Source organism: Moschus berezovskii, chromosome 14 (assembly GCF_049115385.1).
Source record: "Moschus berezovskii isolate FMDL1 chromosome 14, NW_MosBer_1.0, whole genome shotgun sequence".
Classification (NCBI taxonomy): domain Eukaryota; kingdom Metazoa; phylum Chordata; class Mammalia; order Artiodactyla; family Moschidae; genus Moschus; species Moschus berezovskii.
This window is the reverse complement of record NC_142473.1, coordinates 86,237,282-86,258,789: the sequence shown is the minus strand read 5'-3', so window position 1 is coordinate 86,258,789 and position 21,508 is coordinate 86,237,282. Positions and strand designations below refer to the sequence as shown.

The following is a 21,508-nucleotide window of genomic DNA, read 5'->3' as shown; positions in this document are numbered from 1 at the left end:
AGAGGTGACAATCACAGAAGCAGCGCCCCTAAACCCCATGTGGCCGAACGCAATAGGATTAGCATGATTGGCAAACTGCTGGCACACAGAGACCTCGCTTCTCGAGGACCATCTTGGGGGTGGCTGGAGGACATACCATGGGGGGGTAAGACATGGGGTCCCCCTCATCCTCCAAAAACAACACATCCAACTCCTCCTCCAGAGAGTCCTGCCCCTCGTCCTGCTGTGAACACATGCAGTGTGTTAGTAGGACAGAAAGAAAACAGGAACCTCACGACCGAGCGCCAGACCCAGGGACGCCCTCACATCTGTACGCGCTAACAGACAAGGCAACAGCAGCGAGGGAACGGCAAGACATCCCAGAAAAGGCAGGGACAAAGAGCGAGCGCTGAGTGGACAGGCCAGCGGGCGTTAGTCACACACGCAACACATTCCAGCCTTGCTGCTCCCCTCTCGACCGTCACAGAAATATGGCCCAAGAAATCTCAACATGAATCAAAAGTCCTACTTTTTCCCTAAAAAAAAAAAAAAAAAAAAAAGCCTCAAGAAAACGATGCCATCTTTCAGTATACCCTCTTTTCCTAATTCACAGCACATGCAGGCTTCAAAACAGAGCTGGCCTTAGAAGGACAACAGTACATAAAGAGGGTCTACCATGAGGGGCGCTCCCTTCAATGGCTCCATTTCGCCGAGATCTCCAGATCGATCCAGTGTTCTGTTGTGGTCCCCTCTCTCATTCAGTGTGGAATAGTTGTTATCTAGTTTAAAAAAAGAAAAGGGAAAACGTACACAGAGACATGGTATTCCCCTCGGGTGTAAAACACGTATGAAGCAGACAAATGTGAATTAGGCACCTCTGTTGCACACGGAACTTTACCAAATGCTCCAGAAAGGCGTTAAAGTCTGGCAGTCCTTGACAGAAAACCTTACATCTAACTGGGAGGGCAATACATACCACATGTAATAATAAAGCTAAACTGAAGAGATCTGTCTATGGAGAGTACTGGAATTAGGAGAAGACAGTGAGGTGAGGTGAGCTTCAACAGTCAGGCAAGACCTGACAAAAGTATACAGGACTTCAACCAAGCCTTTGGGGACGAAGACAGTTTAGAAAGCAGTTGGGAAGGGCATTCTGATACGAGGTCTTACAAGAGCAAACTAGAAAGAGTACGCAGTGAAGGACAGGACAGCAGTGGCCTAGGTGGGGGGAACGCAGAGGGCGTGGAGGGCAGGACAGCACAGAGCCAGCGGCAGACCGTGAAAGGCATGAGTGCAGTTCAGGGACACAAGGAAGGTTCTGTGGTAACAGCAGAGTCATAAAGTGGTTTTGTTTTAACCTTTGAACATGTGGAAACATGGCAAAAGGTAGACAGATCAGGTTTTACTAAATCTCTTCGAGCCCCCCCAGCGAAACGCGCAGCCAGCGCTCCTGAGGACGGCAAACAGTGAGGCCGCCGGAGCGAAGGGCAGCGCCGGACAGTCCTCCTCGTCCCAGGGGCCTGCTCCTCCGAGTGCTTGGCAGGAATTAACCACCTACCTAATGATTTCATGTTTGATCCCATACTGCTCATCTGAATTTCTTCCCGATCAGGTTTCTTATCTATAAGGAGTCAGAAAGTTACCCAGGTCAAAACCCAGCTCTTCACAATGTACGTGCTCATACACATTGCTCTCAGTCTGTCTCTGCTTCCCTCTCCCTCTCATCAAATGTTTACTGAGCACCACCCACAAGTGCCAAGCTCTAGATAAAAGAGATCCCTCTCCTACAGACTCTAATATAAGAAACCATTCACTCTAAGCCAGCGGGCTTCAAACTATTTGGTCTCAAAGCCCCTTTATGTTCTTAGAAATTACGAGGATCCAAAAGAGCGTTCACTGGTGCAGGTTACCTGTATTAACAGTTATGTCACTAAGAGATTTTAAATATTCATTTCATTTAAAAATAACAATAAACCTATTCCATGTTAACATAAATCATACTTTTTAATTTTTTAAAAAAGCATTGTTTTACATTTTTGCACATCTTTGGAGTTGGCTTAAGAGAAGGTAGCTAGATTCCCATATTTGCCTCTGTAATTCAATCTGCTGGGATGTTATTTTGGACGAACTGTACGAAGAAAATCCAGCCTCACGCAGATAAAATTATCCTCCCTTTTCGAACTTCTTAACAGGCTTTTCAGATGATGGTGACTATTCTTTGATAGTATACTAATAGTCAACAAGTAGAGTTTTCTTTAAGGTCAGCACAATGTGGAATCTGAATCCAAACCAATGCTCTCTTCACCTTCTGTTAAATTAAAACCCACTGGTCTGTTTTGCACTTTGAATGGATCAATTAACCCTGTATGATTTTGAAAATCATGCATTGGTCACCTGGAAAATATACTGGTTCACAGAGTTATGCAGATCTTCTAAAATGTGTAACACATTTCATGATATATTAAAAAAAAAAATCACACTCACTAAAATCATCAATGATTTCATCAAAAAGGATATTAAATATTGGGATTTTATCAGAGTCACAGTGGCAGATACAAGTCTTCCAAAATTAAAATTTTCACTTGAAAATTCAGGCCGCAAGTACTTGTCAGTTACTTTTCCCCAAACTGACAAGCTCTCTGCATTCATTTTCAAGAAAATGTCTGTCATTTTTAAGTAAAAATGGTGTTTCCAAAAAAAAAAGGTGGCTACGTTCAGCCAGTGACTCAAACAAATAGCACAAGCGCTTCCCTCAAGATAGCCATCGGCTTTGGTGCGCTGGAGGTGCCACTGAGCACCCCTGCATCAACGCAGAGTATTAGAGAGTCCTCAAGAGCAGAACCAATAAAATCAGTAACTGGTACAGCGCCACCAGGTACACTCTTAAGTGAGACTGGCTTCCCCCCGCCACCCTCCCCAAACTGGCTCTTCTTATAACAGCAAGTAAATGGCAACAAAGACTACAATGGCTGGTTTGGTTTGGTGTCACTGCCCTGGTTTGTGCTCAGCCCCCAGCAATAAAGCAAGCACCATCCACGCTTCTGTACCGTCAGCACAAATGTCAACAGATTTGATGATCCTCAGACCACATTTCAGGCAAAACCCCAGGGTCATTAAGCCAATAAAGACTATAAAAGACACAAGTGACAATCACTTCACAAAACAAAACATATCACTTGTCTTTTGAAGAAAATGTGTTTGCTCACATGGCAGTATTTATAAGATATAATCCAAAATAACAGAGTTATCTCTGGATGGATAACAGAAATAAGTGTTTTTTGTTGTTTCCCTTTCCTGGTTTGCCTGTCTTTTCTAATTTTTCAACAGTAAACATATACTACTTGGTATTATATGAAAATTTAAAAGGGAAGAATAATCGTTTTGCAACATTCAGATCTCCCTTAGACTGATCACAGGGTTGCATCCTGATAAGCCTGCTGTTAAGCGGAAACTGCATTTAGCACACCTCACCCATCAGACAGAAGGTCACAGCTCAGCCCAGCCTACGCGTGTCCACAATTCTTACATCAGCCTACAGGAGGGCAAAATCACCTAACAGAGAGCATGCCTGGCGACAAAGTGCTGAACATCTCACAATATATAACACACTGAGCACGGCACTTAAAGCAAAAGGCGGAACAGCTGTCTGGGCACAGAGTGGCTCTTGGCATTGTCGGCTGCTCACCCTCGGGACTGACAGGGCTCTGTGGCTGACCCACTGCTGCCTGGTATGAGCGTGGCCCACGGCGTCTCACCAGCCAGGGGAAGGTCAGAACTCAACCTGAAGTGTCATTTCTACTGAACGCACATCACTTCTGCACCACCACAGAGTCGAAAAATCATAGGTCAAAGCATCATTAAATCAGGGACCCTCTATATACATCTGTCAAGTCATTACGTTGCACATCTTAAATTTACAACTTTATAAAGTAGAGAAAACAGAGTAAGGTTCACTACCCAGTCACTTGAAGTCCACAGGCAAAGTTGGGATCACACCCAGGCTAACTGCCTGTCTTATCTTCTGATGCTCTCTTATTTTCTAAGGTTCCGTGCTATCATCCTGAGGTGAAGTATAACTCTCCTCCACCAAAAGCCAAGCTTGTTCAGAAATCACTACCTATCTTATTTCGTTAGATAGGAGGCCCACTAGAGAAGAGCAGAGACGGAATAAAAACAGAGACGTGCGTCCCCTCGACCCTGCACCTGATTTCTGGTTCCGGTCCATGAGCGGGAGAGTGCTGTCATCATAGGAGTGACTGCTCTGGCTCCGAGAAGCGTTGTTCAGATTCACCTGCAGGCAAACGTAAAATGCAGTGACGTCAGAGTACCGCGTTCACCCACATCCTACTCCTTAATGGGCTCAGGCTCTCAGGGCCTCAGAAAATGGCAAACTCCTTCAAAGGGCTGAGACAGATCTGGAGAAGAGGTCAAAGGGCAGCGTCCGACGCGGCCAGCAGCACTCACACTGCGCCACGACACAGCGCAGGACCGGGGCTGTTTCAGGCACCATTTGGGGGGGAAAGGAAACACATGATGTCTTCACACACAGAGACGCAGGTCAAAGGTAGACTCAGTGTGACAGTGAAACAGAAGAAGCAAAGAGAGAAGCAGTACCTGAAACCAAGGGGGAGAAAGGTGAGCGCCACAGCCCCGAGAGTCACTCTACCTGAAAATCCGACTTCTTCCACCCTTCTTTTTCCAGTGGCTTCCGCAGCTCCTTATATCCCCAGACCGTCTGTAATACAAGCGCGGCTGCTCGCACTTCCTTTTCTGAGCGGTTCCTTTTAGGGAAAGAAAACCGGATGGGATGTGCATGTAAGACCAGGAAAGAAGCTGAGAACCTGTCCTCTCTAATCCAGTGTAACATAAGAAGATAAGTCCCCAAACGGGCAAGATCAGGTATTCACCAAGTCCTGTATTTTAACTCAAACAGTAACAAAAACATGTCTGATGGAAGAATCTTATCAATTTATGGTTCAAAATTAAGACAGAAAGGCAGCAACACCTCCTTCATTCTTTACATATAAATAAGGGAAAACAGCCTGCACAATCAGCAGGGTAGCGCCCTCCCAGCGCCCTCTCCTGCATTCACACGCCCCAGCCGCAATGGTGAAGTGCTACTCTCACCCTGATTTGTTGATCAAAACCAGCTTCTCGATACCCTGGGTCTCCCGGAGCTTTTTGGCAGCCTCCAAGTTCTCGGCGATAACTTCGTTGATGGTGTTCAGAATAGAGACCACAGTGTCCTCAGAGAAATTCTGGGAAGAGCTCTGCTGCCCTCCTGGCAGATTCTTGACCAAGTTAGGAATGGCATGTTTACCTACAATGGTAAGACGGGAGGCATGTACACAGGGAGAGCCAGCGAAGCCAGGCTCTGAGGAGCCCAACACTCACTGCACTGATCATGACCACCCATGAGAATGGCTTCACGCCCCTGTGACTCTCACTGCAGAAGGCAAAGGAGCAGGAGCAGCCACGAATGCACTGTCCTTCCTCTGTCTCCTTATTCGCTCTTTCAGTCACGTTAAAGCAATCTGGCTACTTCATGTCAAATACGCTACACGGTCCAGTCAGGTCTCTTAGTGAAAATGGCGTACTGAATACTACGGGAGCTTAATACAGCGGTCACTGTGAATTAAAAAAACAAAAACTGGGCTCTGCTTTATTAACTCCGGAGAAACTAACATCCTGACCCTCAATTTTCTTGTTTATTTTTAAAAAAAGAGAAAGAACCTTTGTAAAATGGTGATATTTAAATGAGAACATGCAGATACGCTTAGCAATCCCTAGTAACAAAGTACATGCTCAACAAGTAAGATATGATTTTTCAACTTTCGAAGAGTCATCACCTCTTCTCTTTCCAAGAACCATTAGAATATAACCTTCTCTAATGCCCCAGATTCACAAACCATGGAGGACTAGGATTCTTCCTCAGCTGTTTCAACAAATAAATTCAGTATCTGCTGAATGAAAGGTGGCGCACCAGACCCTGAGGTAATGGTTAACGGCCAGCTCCTTACCGATTAATTCTCTGTTGCGAGCGTCCACAGCGAGGTTCCTCAGGGCTCCAGATGCGGCTTTCACAACCCTCTCATGTTCACTGGTCAGGAGGTCGGCAATGGCGGAAAGCGCCTTCTCTTGGCGCAGAGCTGAGCGGATATATCGGCCGTACTACAAGAAGCGCATGGAGAGAAGCAGAGCAGATTACAAACGCCAGCAAACGAGGAAGCAAAGTCCTCCCACCCCAAACACATCTTGCACAGGGGCCTCACCGTCCAGCGACCAGCACACAAGTTCTGGATGGCCCCGGCTGACGCTTCTAGGATGGCAGGATTCTTGCTCTCCTTGAGGAGTGAGATGTATATCCGAACCACCTCCGGCTGAAATAAAAGCTCATAGCCTGCACAAGTAAGGGCAAGAAAGCAAAGGGTGCTTAGCAGTGCCTACAAAGCAGGCTCTGGCTGACTACAGTCCAGTGTTAGGATTGACTCTGGGTTGATGGGTTTATGCTCCTATATAAGCAGGCTCTCCAAACACCCCCCCAACCCAAGAGCAAACTCAGATTTGACTACATGCCTTCTCGAGAATAATTCCTCCACGGCAAAAGCAGGACATGTATCAACGCACGCAACTGCTCTCTCTCCTTCCTAGTCTTTCTAGCCACAGTTTGCTCTGGCCTTGCCCAGCACTCAAGGGATTCACTTACTCATCGACAGCACTGAAGCGTTAAAGATTCCTCATCTCAGATGAATTTCCAACTTAAGTGAGGCATCCTGCCTACCCTAACCATGATGAAGTCAAAGGGTCTCTCACAGATTTAACTGTAATGTCCATGGAGAGCTGTGAATTTTGGACTCACCTTATCGGTGAGAATGAAAAATCCCTGGTCTAGAATACCACCAGGTCCTTACCCTCAAGTAATCCGAATAACTGCCATAACAAGAAGGCCTCTGAAAGTCACTGTATATTAAAAATTTCCAAATACTTTAATCATCACTTCAAATTCCTTAAGTCAGGGGGAGAGAACAGTGAACACACTGTATAACCTAGTGGTTGGCTGCCAAACACTTATCTGTGGACTATGTTTATTAGACCCATGGAGCCTGAGAAGAAAAAGATAACTTACCTCGAGCAGGACTAGTTCTTTTAGGGAAATCCACTGTATCATTTGTTGGATCCTCTGTGGGTTTTTTCCCTTTGGAAATTTAAAAAAGAAAGTAGGGGGAGAAGGGATAAAAAGTTTAAGAAAGGAAGAGTGGTCCGCTCAGTATATTATTTATCCTTCAGTCAGAATCTTTCCATCAGAGATGCATCAGGAGGGGCATAAGATAAAACACCAAACGCAGAAAATAAGACAGGGTCCCCAGCTTGTCCCAGAAGCAAGGACAGAGCACGGGCAGCAGCCGAGTGAGAGGAGGGCGGCCGCCGCCGCCGCTGCCCAGGAACAGCATGCCGCGAGCCGCGCGCTCAGCAGAGCGCAACCGGGTTCAGTGGCCTTCCACAAATGAAGTTTCCTGCATGCATCCACAGGGAAGGGTTAGGCAAGGAAAGGCCAGGGAAGCTAAAACCCAAACATGCAAATTAGAGGTAGGTAAGCACCTTAAAAGATTCCACTCACCTCTGGAGAACCACTCATCTTCCAGTGCGTCACCCAAGGTGGAAAGGAGAGGAGAGAAATGAAGGAAGAAAAACGCAGGAGAGAGATGTCAGCAGGGTCACGGGAAAATAAGCAGGGAGCAGAGAGGGAAAGACAAACACAGAAACAGGCCCCAGACCAGCCGGGCTCGCAGCCTCCGCTGCCCGACTGCTGACACTGACGCCGCCGCCGCCAGCGCGGAGCACACAGCACAGGGGACGCAGCAGCAGAGACATCCCTGACGAGGCAGACCCCAGCACTGCCCAGCAAGCGTTCCACACGTACAGCCAGAGACGCCTTCCTCCCCCGTCCCGCACTAGTGAGCCGGGAACAGGGAAGCAAGCCTCACCTTTGCCTTTTTTGGCCCCAAAGCAGCTGGCAGCATGCGGCCCGGTATTGTTGGTGACACTGGGAGGCGCCTCCTGGTAACGCTCTGCTTGTGGGATCTCCCGGTGAACTTGATACGACAGGTTCCGAAGAAGGCAAACACAGTTCTCCACAAGCTTGGGATCACAAAATAAAAGGTCCAGTGAGAGAAGAGAATGACAAGTGATTTTCTAACACGTACAGGTTTCCATGATTCAGGTATTAAAACAGTGATCCTCAAAAGCATAGCCCAATTCATTATCTCTCATAATACCTAAGTGTCCCCAAGCCTCTCAGAATTCTTTCAGCCTCAGGCTAATAAAAGTTTCTGCTACCATTTGGTGTGCAACATAAAACTCACCGTCACACTGACTTTTTCCTAATTAGAAACAAACGGAAGTATGGCTAAACAGCTTTGAAATATGCAGGCAAAGGGGATTCCAAGGGAAACGGCTCTCCTCTAAAGTGAACACCCACTTTGAGGACGGGGCTGGTACAGGTATCTGACGTTATTTGAAAGCCTGAGATGATAGGTCTGTGTTACGGGTGCCTGACCCATGAACCTACCTTGCTATCCGAATCTTTCTGTCCAATCTCAGCCTGGACAATGAAAATGAGAGCATCCACCAACCCATCGCACTCCCGAAGTTTCCGGCGCGCTTCACTCCTCTCCGAGCTGACATTCCTGAGGGGAAAAGGGGAAGCTTCGAGATGACTGAACACCAGAAACCCTCTCTTAGTACCCCTAGTCTCTACAAGCCTCCTTAATACCTTTCCACTGTCACAAATAAAGAGTATCTGTTATACTGGAGGCACTAGAGTTGAGAGAAAGTTGAAGCTCCTGCTTTCAGGACACTTATAACCAGGCCAGGGGTGGGGGCACACAGATAAAGTATACCAACAGCAATAATTTAAGACAGAGCAGGTACCGCTCATGGGAAAGTACAAATGAAGAATGGGGACAAAGCACACAGGAGTAGCTTCCAAAGAGAGAAAGAATATTCTGCACGTTTTTCAGTACAAGGAAAAGACCTGAGGAGAATGTTCGTGGAGTAAGAACACCCGAGTCTGGCCTCAAACGGCAAAGCAGCAGATCCGCCCTGCAGACGGGGAAGGACTCTCCGCACGCTGCCCACCCAGCAGGCTGCATCCATGTGTTGCACGCAGCACAGGCTGACTGGAAACAAGTACTGAAGGGCACAGACACACACAAGCCCAGGACTAGACAATGGCCTGACACTGTTGGTTTGGAACAAGTCATATTAACGAAGTCAAAGAGGCACAGAAGTGAGGGAGAGGTGTGGGGACCGCAAGTAAACCACACAAGGCATATATGGTATGCCGGGGATAGCAACAGGCAGAAACACAGGATGGGGTCCTGGGACGCAACACAAACAGGAACGGAGCCTGAACGGCAGACTACAGAATTTAAACGTGCTTTGAAAGCAATTGTAGTCTTTAGAAACTCAGTCTTCACGCACTCCCGGCCCTTCTGTTACCTGAGGCAGCCAGCCGTGTTGGTGAGCACAGACTCCCACTCGATGTGGCGTGGCTTACAGTCGTCACTGGGTTCCCGCTCCCAGCCCGAATGGGGAATGATCACTTCATCCGTCAAGGCGTGCAGTGCGTGGTCCACGATCTCCATTTTTATGGAGTCATGGGATGAGAGATTCCACAGGGTCCCTGGCAGAGACCACTCATCAGACAGTTCTCCAGCACCAAGACAGTACGTCTGAAGAATGCCAAAGAGAAACCCCTTTCCCAACATTTCTCAGTCTTCCCCAATGACCAAATACCTTGTAACAATATTCAAGCTTTAATTTGTTACTCATGACAATATATTTTACATTATGGGTCAATACAAACATACACATCATGAAGTAAGGTTTCTAAAACAATAATTATTATAAGCAATAATTTCTGGGCCCGCTACACCCATTTCTTAATCTCACCACCACTGACATTTTGGGCCAGATAATTTTCGTTGTGGAGAGCTATCCCGCCCATCATTAAATGAGTATATCTCATCGCTTCTCGGCCTTTTGGCTAAGATCAAGTGTGAGTATATCTCAGGCCTTTACTCATTAGAGACCAACAGCACTCCCTTCCAACTCCCAACCTCCCCAAGTTATGACAACAGAATACCTGCAGACATTGCAAATGTCCTCTGGGGACAAGATCACCCCGATTGAGCACTAATGATTTGTGCTATCCCTTTTCCTTTCTTTCTCTTGGGATGCTGACTGTGACCCACAAAGCTGTGTTCAACACACACTAAGGGAACGTGCCCCAGTCACCTCAGACCAACTACTGGGCAGTAAAACAGATCCATCATTACCAGTTCCTGTACACTGAAAACAGAAGCCAAGAATCTGGGATTTTAAGGGAAATCGTCTGCATTTAACACAGTAGCAAACAATGCTTTAAAATCAGACTTCCCTGATGGCTCAGACAGTAACGAATCTGCCTGCAGTATAGGAGACCCAAGTTCAATCCCTGGGTCAGGAAGGTCAGCTGGAGAAAGGAATGGCAACCCACTCCAGTGTTTAAAATCTGGAAAACCTTGCACCATCTCTGACTCTAAACCTAGAGGCTCCCCCTCGGGCCTGGAACTCACCAGTAATCACCTCAGTGAGGTCCATGTCACGCGCCTTTCGGAGCAATCGCACAAGAGCAGGAACGCCGTCACAGTTCTTTATGGCGATCTTGTTGTCCTGGTCACGCCCGAAGGAGATATTCTTGAGGGCGCCACAGGCCCCGAGGTGCACCTCCTTCCTGGGGTGGTCCAGCAGGCCCACCAGCGCCGGGACGCCCTTGAGCCTCCGCACGTCGGCCTTCACCTTGTCGTTGCGGTAGCACAAGTGCTGCAGGTAGGCAGCCGCATTGGACTTGACGGCGTCCAGGCGGAAGCCCAGCATGGCGATCACTTCCGGCAGCTCCGGCTGCCTCCAGCTGGGGGGCGGGGGCCCGCCCTTGCGCAGGCTGTCCAAGCTTGCCAGACTCCCGCGCTCGTGCTGGGCCAGAGGCGCCCAGTAGTACTGGTCTGATGGCACCTCCTCACCAATCATGTCTTCATAGCTCCTGTGGTGTCAGAAGGACCAAGAGAGAAAAAAGAATACACCAAGCTGTCGAGCACTGGTTCTCTGGAGACCCCATTACCCCTCATCTTCAAGGAAGGAAGAACCCCAGCTGGAGCATACTAGATCTCATCTCTCCTTTGCATAAAGAATATACTGATCAATTTTTCTTAATGAGATAAGACAATAATTTTAAAGGCATCTGCGATTAGATTAAAGCTATCATTTTCTTCTGTGACGTTTACTAGCTTGGAGGAGCAACAAACATTTGGACAGTTGATCACAAAAAAGAACCAAATCCTGACTGCTTAGTGCTTGAATGATACTTGCTACCTAGTAAGTTCTCCAGATAGAGACTGAAATAAGCCTTCAGACAGCAGAGTTAATGAAACCAATGAGCTTGGCAGCAGAGAACTCAGAAACGATGTTGGAGACCAGCTCTCGTGAGGCATTTACACACAGGAAACAGCTGCTGGGATGAGACTCTTACACACATCTCACCTTTCAGCCTCTCCTTACCCTATTTTGGAAATTATTGTTTAGAGAGAGCACGAGCGAGATTCTGACAGAGCCTCTCTTTTTGAGAGTAGCAGCAGTAGAGGACACTGTGACCTCACGCGGGACTCAGCTGTGGTGCTGACAAGCCATAAGCTTGAACATGAGTTTGTACAGTTCATCCCAAGGTCATCTCTGCGACTCAGCAAATGGGTTTGAGACCGGATTTCTAGGCTCCAATTTCTAAAGACAACACTTCCGGTTCTGTCAAAATACACACTACTGGCCACCATCACCTCTGGGATACTCACCCACTGAGAAAAGAAACAGAGACAGAGCAACTGCAGGTAGAGGAGAATGCCTAACCCGAGATAAGCTTCCTACTCGGTACTACCGACCACCACTAGAGGGGGAGTCTGCCACACTGTTAGTTTTCTTAACAGCCAGGAAGGAAGAGACCCATTCTCTGCAAGCTCATCTGACTCAGTGGCCCCCACAGGAGAGAGGAGACTCCACTGTGTGCAACACTCGAATGAGCCTCTTGTTTACTCCACAAAACCACTCCCACTGTCACCAAACCCTCAAGGTTAGCCTGAACAGAGGGCCTGCCTCAGAGCTGTCAACATTAAGCGCTCAAACACAATTCAAATGGACAAAGCAGTCAGTTAAAAAAAAAAAAAAATCACTATTTTTTAATATCACTGAAACAAAATACACAGGTTATATAGCTAAGTGTTAAGAGTAGGCTACTAAACAGCATGTCAAGTTAAGATTCCATTTCAGGAGGGAAAAATAAGGTCAGATTGTGTTTACATGTGTAAGGAAAAGAACACAAAAGAAAAGCATAAGAATGTTAAGGGAAGCTCTTTATCAATGGATGGAACTCTGGTTTCGTAGTGAAGACATTTTTACTTTTATTATGATTTTAATATAAAGCAATTGCAAAACAATCACCATAACGATTTTGGTCACTTTTACAAGCAGGTCATGACATTCTTTCCTTTGTCTTACAAATAACAAAGCTGTGCCCAGAAGGATTAAATGACTTTCCTACAGCTACATAGCTAAGAGCAAAGGCACAGCGAGAGCTGAGGGCTCAGGTTCACTGTTTTCCCCACTCCTCTTTCGGCCTTACTGTTCTCACTTGACCTTGCCTTACTCTACGAGGCCCAGAACAGGAAGCAGCAAATGTTCTCGGCTAGTCGAGCAGGTTTCTAAGTCCAGTACCACCCTGGAATAAACCCAAGAACCAAGCCCAAGCCCTCTTTATGTCAACTTCCCCAACCAGGGACAAGAGAATGACCTGGCCACCAGCACTCACTCAGATCCACTCAGTCAGCCCACTAATGAGGAAGTCAGGAAAAGCACACCTGTCACCAAGGGAAGGCGCCACCACCCGAGGCCGACTCCTTTGGTGATGGCTGTTATCCGCGGCTGCTCAAGCTACACACAGACCTGGGGTGCCCCAACCCCCACCCCGGGAATAAAACATGAGTCACATGGGAGTTGGATTTGCTGTCCAAAGACACCTGAAAGGTGAGTGACTCAGGCTCAGATAATGGGGCCTCCAGCCTGGGCCCAGCCCAGTCTGCTGTTAACTAAAGCCACCTAATGTGAGTAACAGAGCACCAAGGCATCTGCTTTAGAAAGTCATGACCTCACACAGAAACTCAGCAACAGCTGGGAGGATATTCTTACCATTAAGACATCCGTAAATCTTCTCCTATAATTCTTATTTCTCTTTGCTCAGAAAACACTGTTTCTGATTTATTCTAAAACAAGGTTGGCAGCCCAAGGGCCACATCAGCCCTGAAACTAAGAACGGTTTTCATATTTTTTTGTGGTTTTTGCTCAGTCACTAAGTCATGACCGACTTTTGTTGACCCCATGGACTGCAGCATGCCAGGCTCCCCTGTCCTCCACTATTTCTTGGAGTTTGCTCAAATTCATGCCCATGGAGTTGGTCATACTATCTAACCATATCATTTCATATTTTTAAAAGGCTGCAAAACGAACAATGACATACAACAAAAACAATATATTATTTGCAAAGCCTAAATTAATTCCATGGTCCTTTATAGAAAAGGTTTAAGGCTTCCCTGACAGCTCAAATGGTAAAGATTCTGCCTATAATGCAGAAGACCTGGGTTCAATCCCTGGGTCAGGAAGATCCCCTGGAGAAGCAAATGGCAACCCACTGCAGTATCCTTGCCTGGAGAATCCCCATGGACAGAAGAGTCTGGCAGGCTACAGTCTATGGGATCACAAAGAGTCGGACACAACTGAGCACCTAACTTTCCCTTTTTCAGAAAAGGTCTGGCAGCTTCCATTCTAAAGCGTTTTCTCGGTGTAAACCATCTACCCGTCCACACATCAGTTACGGCCTTTTGCACGTCACCGAAGAATCCTCAGGTATAAGCAGTATAGTCAGAACTAGTGAGCCTTTCAGGATGTCAGTAAAGTACCACCCTCTAAGGAAGCCAGCCCATCTCACGTCACAATCAATGTAAGAAGCAGCCAAGCACAAGGTGTTAGGGTTTTTGTGAGATCAAGGTTTTTAACTTGAGATTTAAACCACCACAGGGAGGGTTCTTACATATACCTTTAGGTGGTTCAGACTGTAAAGAATCTGCCCACAGTGCAGGAGACTTGTTTCAAGCCCTGGGTGGGGAAGATCCCCTGGAGAAGGAAATGGCAACCCACTCCAGCATTCTTGCCTGGAGAATTCCATGGACAGAGAAGCCTGGCGGGCTACAGTCCAGGGAGTTGCCGGACACGACTGAGCGACTAACACTTTCACCTGTCTACTTGGCTCCTGAAAGCCTAAAATCCTTAACCTTGTTCTTAACACCAAACAAGAAGTGGAAGAAATTCATAAGAACAAGTATTCTATAGCTTCAGATATCAGGTTCCAAACAGGGGTGTCAAACCTTAGGCAGAAAATAAAGAAACTCTTGACATAGAACCAAAGGCCACTTCTTAGGACCAATTAACTGTCACAGGTTGTTTTCTATAATTAGAATACATGATATTTATAATGAAAAGGAGACCAAAAAAAACCAAGTCAGTATTTAGTAAAATCAGAAGAGGAATGATTAGGATGGTCTCCTACAAAAACAGGCAGGGGGGAGGGGGTCCCAACTGCCTCTGCTCCCCAAGAGGAAGAGCTGCCCCTTCCGCTGTCTTTGAGAGGCCCTCTGCTTCCCTTCTCCTTTCCCACCTGAGGCGCCGCCGCGGGTCAGAGGGCGTCGCCGTCCGCCGGCCTGTGCCATAATCGGACATCATGCCGTAATCCACGTCATCGTAGCCCATGCTTCGCTGGTCATCCTCCAGCCCGTAGGGCTCCGGATGAAAGCGGTGCAGATCCACACTGCTCCCGCCCACCCGGACCTGGGGCTGCGGCCCGTAGACGTCCTGCCGGCTGGGCGCCCGGTAGCCTTCCATGCTGGGCCTGTACCGCTCCTCGATGCGGGTGACCCGCGACAGGCTGCCATAGTTGTCACCGCTCCCAGGATACCCGTCCTCATAGTGGCGGCTGTATCCGTCGGGTGGGTAGTGGAAGTTCCTGGGGAGGGTGGCCGTGCCTGCTTGCCCCACGTAGGGACCAGGGCCCCCGCTGCCATTCTTGCGGAAGTCGCGGCCCAGAGTCTGGATGTAGCTGTTCGACAGTGACGGGGCGTCTGCAGGCAGCCCGTCGGGCCCCATGGGGACTGGCTGCACCGTCCGCGTCGTCACAGTCTTCACCACTTTCTTGACCTTCGAGTAAGGAAAGAAAACGAACATTAATGGCGTGAACAAATTTAAGCTTAAACTCTAGACCCCTCTAAGAAATCACCCTCTGTCCCCAGCTTGCTTTCCCGGGAAATGCTGAGCACTGTCACCGTCTCCCCTTGAATCTTCTGGGAAGCTGGCAGGCGGGAAAGCTGCACTGGCCGTCACAGTGCCCCACGGAAAGCTGCTGAGATTCCCTTCCTCACTCCCTCAGGCTTTCCCACATCTCTCCTAGCCTCCCTGCCTAGCCAGGGAGCACTGTCTCTATGGCCTCACCATAGCCCACTGGCCCTTCCTCCCACCCAGTGCACTGCCCAGCCCCCCCCCCTTGACAAAGGCCACAGGAAGGCCCCGCCCTCGCCCCCGGCCTCACCCCCGTCCTCACACAAGCCTCAGCTTACTGTGGTCTCTGTGCGGCGAGTGGTTCCGTCATCCGCGGTCTCCACGGAGACCACAGACATGGCGCCCTCGGGGTCCTCCTCCGTGTAGGTCTCCACAATCTGCCCTGGCTCCTGCATCCTGGGGATAGTGCTGTATAGAAGGTGGCTGTGATCCTACATGGAAGCGAGAAACAGAGCCACTCCTAAGCCATATACACTAGCAATCCATCCCAACTAGCAGCACAGTCTCCCTGAAGACAGTGCATCTTCTGTGGGCCCAGAATTTTTAGGAGTGACTGTTCCCACTTTCCCAACTGGTACAAAAGGGCAGAAGATTATAAGTTCCCAATCCCACTCACTTAACAGACAGGAACTGAGTTAACTATAGCTACATCAACGACACCCCAGTGGCAGAGACAGCAGATATAACTTCCCAGTTCTCGTCATGCAAGTGAACATGAACTGGGTAAAGAGCAGCTGTATCTGTACCTGAGTGATCCTTCAAATAGACCAACTTTACCCAATAAGAACCTTTAAGATGAACCAGAAATCCTCAGTAAGAGCTGCCTTCAGATATGCCTAAGGCTCAAGAGCAGCGAGATTTCAGGTAGGGATTTCTGCAAGGTCGAGCCACACCCACTCTAGAAAGGGGATGCAGTGACTGAGGGATCAGAGGCTAAGTCAGCAGCCAATGTAATCAAGTCCAAAATAAAGCCACACAGACACTGTGAACCACCACTTTTTCATTTTTTCCCACTAAATGAAAAGAAACTAATTAACAAAAGTTTACAAAGTGCCAGGTACTTTAGAAGACACCAATATGCTCTCAAGCTGGGAAACATACGAACAAGCAACCCAGACCTTGAACCAAAAGAGGTACCTGGGGTCCGTTGAGGTTTAGATCTGAAAATTTCTGTCGCTCAAGGTCAGCATCGCCCACAAAGCGGCCGTTCTGAAACAGAGCCCACAAGAAGACAGTTCACTTTGCAGCCTTCTTCTGCTCTATCAAACACAAATGGTCTTTTTTCCAAACAGGAAATGGGCTTTCAAGAAGGCATTTGTGGCTTGGAGTCCGTCTGTCAGTGCAGATAAAAGAACCACATCACGCCTCAGACCCAGAACTGGGCCTGGAACTCGGGCAGCCTGGGTCTCTGGAACGTAAGACTGTAAGGGTTCTGAGGGCAGAGGGGTTTGTGCGCTTTGGTGAGTTTTGTTCAGTGCCTCTCTAGTGCCCTCAGGTACTCAAAACTCTTTTCTGAATAAGGTAAGTTCCCCGTGAAATCTTTTTGGAAAGCCATAAGAACACAGGAAAGTTGGAAAAGCTAGGGTGGGGGGTTTCCAAAAGCCTTTACTGTCTCATGCATCTTCACGCTCTACAACCATGGTAAACTCCCACACCAGGCAGCTTTATAAAGAATGAAGCAAGAGATACGAGTTTCTCTTTCCAAGCAGCAAGAAAATAAGCCTCTCAACCCCCTTCAAGCAAACAAATGTCTCAATGTCTTCATCACCAATTATAAGATTCATAGAACACATTCAAAAATGTCATTCTTAAGTTGCTCCGTCTGAAGCAGCAAGAAATAATCTAATGACCTTATACTATGTAAAAACACATTTGGCTACTCCCCTTCAAAGAGCATACAGTGAGATACAGCCACCTTGAGAGCTTCTTCCCCTACCCTACTCCCATTACGTAGGACGTGTAATGCTGTAGGGAAAGGAAGTTAAACATTATTTTCAGGAAGAAGGGAGGGTGTGGTTTCATTGCTGAGCAGAAGTTAAAAATAAAAGAGAGAGAGAGACTCCATGTACTAAATCCTGGAATTCCCCACCACCTCCAAGGCTGAGCAGTCCTGCTCTCCTTTACAATATATACCCCTCCAACCCTAACCCTCTATTCTTGTTCCTGTAAAAATCCTAGAAGCACTGCAAACACAGGGCTTCCAAAATCCTGATCATCCCCGATTGAAATTATATCCTCTCACTCAATAAGCTCCTCAGCCTGAGGGACCTTCTCCATTTCAAAATGAATAAGTAATCATGAGCATGAGCATTGCTCTTGATTCCCATCAGGATCTCTTAAGATGAAGTCTTGCAGTGCCTACTACACACACAGAAACACACGCACACACAGACAAAACCTCAGACAGATTACATCACAGCAAAGTCAGACTACAGAAACCATAGGAAACACAAGATACTTCTCCTTTCGAACACCAAGTCACTTCAGAGTGACATCCGAGTCAGCCAACCAGAGACCACTGGCTCCTGTGGTCATCTGGCTTAAACGGCAGCATGATGCTACCTCTCCAAGTCTAACCAAAAGAATTAACAATGACCGCCTTCTCAAAAAATGACTTACACAGCCAACGAAAAGAGTGTGGAGCGGGAATACACGATTTAGCGAGACTGCCGCCCTCTGAGCACACTGTTCTCTGAGGGAGAAGGAGAATGCGCGGTGCCCCGCTTCCCCAAGTAGGGGGAAACCAGGAAAAAAGAAGAAGGAACTCGAGTACAGCTTCAAATTACAGATCTGCCACTACCAGACGACACCCCAACCCAGAACCCCACTGCAGCCGACAGGAAGTCAGACGGATGCTCCGAGAGACACGTCCACGCACTCAGCGGAGCAGCAGCGTCCTCTGTCGTAAGCAGTGCCGAGCGCCCCGTGAAGGCGATCACCAGGCAGGGGCACGCGGCGCCCGCCGTGCGGAGAGCAGCCTCCCCGAGGGGTCCGTGTCCGCGGGCAGGCCTGGCGGACGGAGGGTTACCTGGTGCCGGCGGGTGAGCGTGCCGTTGGCCAGGAGCGGGCTGGCGTCCTGCGGGGAGACGCGGACGCGCTCCAGCTGCGCCGAGACGTGGCGCCGCTCCTCCTCCAGCGCCCGGGTCAGCTTCTCAAACTGCGCCTCCTGCTCCTTCACGGAGGCCAGGATGCTGGCGGGCGACTCCACCTCCGAGTCGTCCATGGAGGTGAGGGCAGGGCGAGAGAAAGTGGCCCACTGAGCGAGGGGAGGAGGGGGGCCCCTCACTGCACACTACCGGGGGTGAGAGCGGGGAGAGAAGGGCACAGGTCAGCGAGGACAGCTGCACGGTCCACCCCAGAGCCAGAGATGCCCCTCGCCGTCTGCCCGCACTGCAGAGCCGCCGCCAAGCCGGGCCCACCACCGCCGCCTGCACGAGCAGGGTGCCCACCACCCTCTGGGGCAGCCACTGAAAGCAGAGGTGCAACCAGACCCATGCCCTGCGCTGTCAGTGAGGGGTGGGGCTCAGGACTGCTCACACACGAGGTTAAAATCAGGCTGCTTTGCTCAGTGAAGCTGCACCTCCGCACCACACACAAGCACTCAGGGTCCTGCGGGGCACGCCGCCTCTCGAGACAGAGGGGCAGGACAGATCTTAGTTCACGGCTCCCAAATCCGAACACTGAAACTGCGGCAGTGGCGACAAAACATACTAAACAAATATGCGACGCTAAAATGCCAATGAGAAATGGAAGTAGTAAAAAAAAAAAAAAATCCCCACCATCAAAGGAAGGAAATAAAACTAAGGCCCTCAAATGGAATACATATATAAAGGGGCTTTTCTACTTTTCAGAACTACACTACAATATTGAGGGCAGAATTGCCTTGGCTAACAGACAAGAAAGCAGAATAAAAAGACTGCATGCAAAGAGGAGCCACTGTCAGTGACCCCACACCTCCTCGTGGAGTAGGAAACCATAATAAAGGTGCCCCTTCAAGCAGTTCACAGACTAACCCTGAGTCGATAGCTGGCACTTCCTCATCCCTGTCATCCTGGAGGAAGCTCTAAATAGGTTCCATTCTTACCTCTTTACTTATTCCAACTAAAGGTAAACATCCAAGCACCTATAGAGGATTTGTGTGTAACCACCACCATCAATGATACTTATTCGGAGCTGAAGAGGGCCCCATACCCTGTGGTGTGAACTACCGAGTTGGCTGCTAAGTGGAGGGGCACCGCAGCTACCCTGCTGGGCCGAGCAGGGTTTCCCTCTCTGGACGGTGGCAGTGGGAGGCTTTCTGGAGAGCCCCAAATGTACCGTGATGAAAGGTGGGTTCCAGAATAAACCCTCTCCTCCATTTCCCACCCTCCCATCAACCCCGCCAGAAAAAATGCACTTAACAAATTTTTATTGTTAATAAACATTTATATACACACCTGTTAAGAGAAGGTCGCAACTGATTGGTTTAAGAGAAAACAGCCCAGGCTAGATCCAAAGTATCATGGGAGAAGCATCCCAGCCACCACAGCAAGGAGGAAGCAGGAAGGAGAGAGCTGTAGGAATACGTGGAGGAAAAACAGGAGTAAGAGGAAAATAAAATATATCTAATGTATTAAAAAAAAGGGGGGGGAGCAAGGGCAGATATGGGGAGACAACAATCTAGGAATGGGCGTAATTTAAAACATGACCTGGAATCGCTTAATGTGACAGATGCCCTTTGGACTTTGCGGTTTTCAAATATGCGGACCCTGAATGTAGTTTTCAATAAAACCTCGATTCGGCGGTCATGTCAGAGTTTCTCTACCTGTACTTCTGAGGAGCACTAGGAGCAGGTTATAATATGGATAGAAATTCATTTACCCCGTTCCCAGCAACCAAATTGGGAAGACAGAAAACACTGCTTTTGGAACACCCTTCCCCCTCCTCCCCACCCCTAAGGCAGAAACGTCAAGAGCCCAGTCCCAGCATGCCCACAGAGACGTTGGGAAACCAGTGCAATAGTCGTGCTGGGGAAGGCATGTGGGGACTAGCCAGGCCCAGCCTTCTGCTTCAGTTCCCTTTCCCACGCTCCCCAGGGCCCTACCGAGCACAGGCACTCAGGCCTGTCTGCTTCACTGTGTACGCAGCATTCAGCAAGCAAGAGTATCCAGAAGAACTGACAAGCAGGCGCCCAACAAACTCCTTGGGCTTCCCCGGTGGCTCAGTTGGTAAAGAATCTGCCTGCAAAGAGGGAGACCTGGGTTCGATCCCTGGGTTGGTAAGATGCCCTAGAGAAGGGAATGGCACCCACTCCAGTATTCTGGCCTGGAGAAGTCCATGGACTATATAGTCCATGGGGTCAGGAAGGGTCGGACAGGCTGAGCAACTTTCACTTTTCAGACTCCTTAATTAATTCTCCATCACCCAGACTCCTCCCAGTGGATCCAGGCCCTAAGTCCAGGAATGCGGTCCTCCAGCCTGAGCTCTGGGCTCCCACAGCCACTTAACAACCCCTGTTCTTCCTCTAAGTTCAAAGACCGTTGTCACTTTCTCAATACCCTACATTCCAACAGGCCACTCAAAAATCTTATTTTTAAAAAATGTTTCTCCCTTTCATTTTTATCACTGAATTTTAAGCACTTGCACTTACCCACTATATCAATGACCTACGAACCTTGCATACTAAGAGCACTCTGAGCTCGAGAGCTTCTCCCAGGCCGGTCTGAACTGTAGTTACTAGTCGGGCAGTCTCCACCCTGTAATTTTCTTTGCTAATAAAAGACCAAACTACCACTACTATCAGGCATACAATGACAACATTCCCTGTTGCAAAGAGAAACTGTCAGTCTGCCATAAAATCGCCGCCTTTTGCCCCCACGACGTTAGGAAGGGGAAGGGGGCGCTACCCAGGGCTCCAACTTAGGAAGCAGGATCTGGAGACATTAGCTTCTCCCATCTCCATGGTTTTTAAAGCGGACCACCTGGCCCTCATTTGGAGAAGGTGGAAACATGAAGAAAGAGAAGATCAGATTCCTAGGACTAAAAGCATGGGGGAGGCTTATCTGCCCGGAACAGGACAGAA

At 48.5% G+C, this 21,508-nt stretch overlaps 1 protein-coding gene across 7 annotated transcripts in view; it reads right to left on the bottom strand.

Annotated features, from left to right (window-relative positions):
• CTNND1 (catenin delta 1) overlaps positions 1-21,508 on the bottom strand; it is a 45,056-nt gene that overhangs the window by 2,882 nt on the left and 20,666 nt on the right. For 2 of the 7 annotated variants that reach the window (XM_055424169.2, XM_055424170.2), the window contains exons 2-19: positions 19,884-20,000; positions 18,476-18,739; positions 16,585-16,656; positions 15,726-15,878; positions 14,774-15,309; positions 10,599-11,062; positions 9,481-9,664; positions 8,549-8,666; positions 7,965-8,118; positions 7,598-7,615; positions 7,106-7,174; positions 6,252-6,379; positions 6,000-6,150; positions 5,107-5,299; positions 4,646-4,760; positions 4,183-4,270; positions 1,538-1,600; positions 655-758 (exon numbers count right to left, since the gene is read on the bottom strand). In XM_055424169.2, coding sequence (XP_055280144.1) covers positions 655-758; positions 1,538-1,600; positions 4,183-4,270; positions 4,646-4,760; positions 5,107-5,299; positions 6,000-6,150; positions 6,252-6,379; positions 7,106-7,174; positions 7,598-7,615; positions 7,965-8,118; positions 8,549-8,666; positions 9,481-9,664; positions 10,599-11,062; positions 14,774-15,309; positions 15,726-15,878; positions 16,585-16,656; positions 18,476-18,670 — 2,805 coding nt within the window. In that variant the 5' untranslated portion in view covers positions 18,671-18,739; positions 19,884-20,000. Of the gene's footprint in view, positions 1-136; positions 224-654; positions 759-1,537; positions 1,601-4,182; positions 4,271-4,645; positions 4,761-5,106; positions 5,300-5,999; positions 6,151-6,251; positions 6,380-7,105; positions 7,175-7,597; positions 7,616-7,964; positions 8,119-8,548; positions 8,667-9,480; positions 9,665-10,598; positions 11,063-14,773; positions 15,310-15,725; positions 15,879-16,584; positions 16,657-18,475; positions 18,740-19,883; positions 20,001-20,530; positions 20,668-21,508 lie in introns of all 7 variants that reach the window. The other 5 variants (XM_088843348.1, XM_055424167.2, XM_055424168.2 and 2 more) reach the window with 5 other exon arrangements.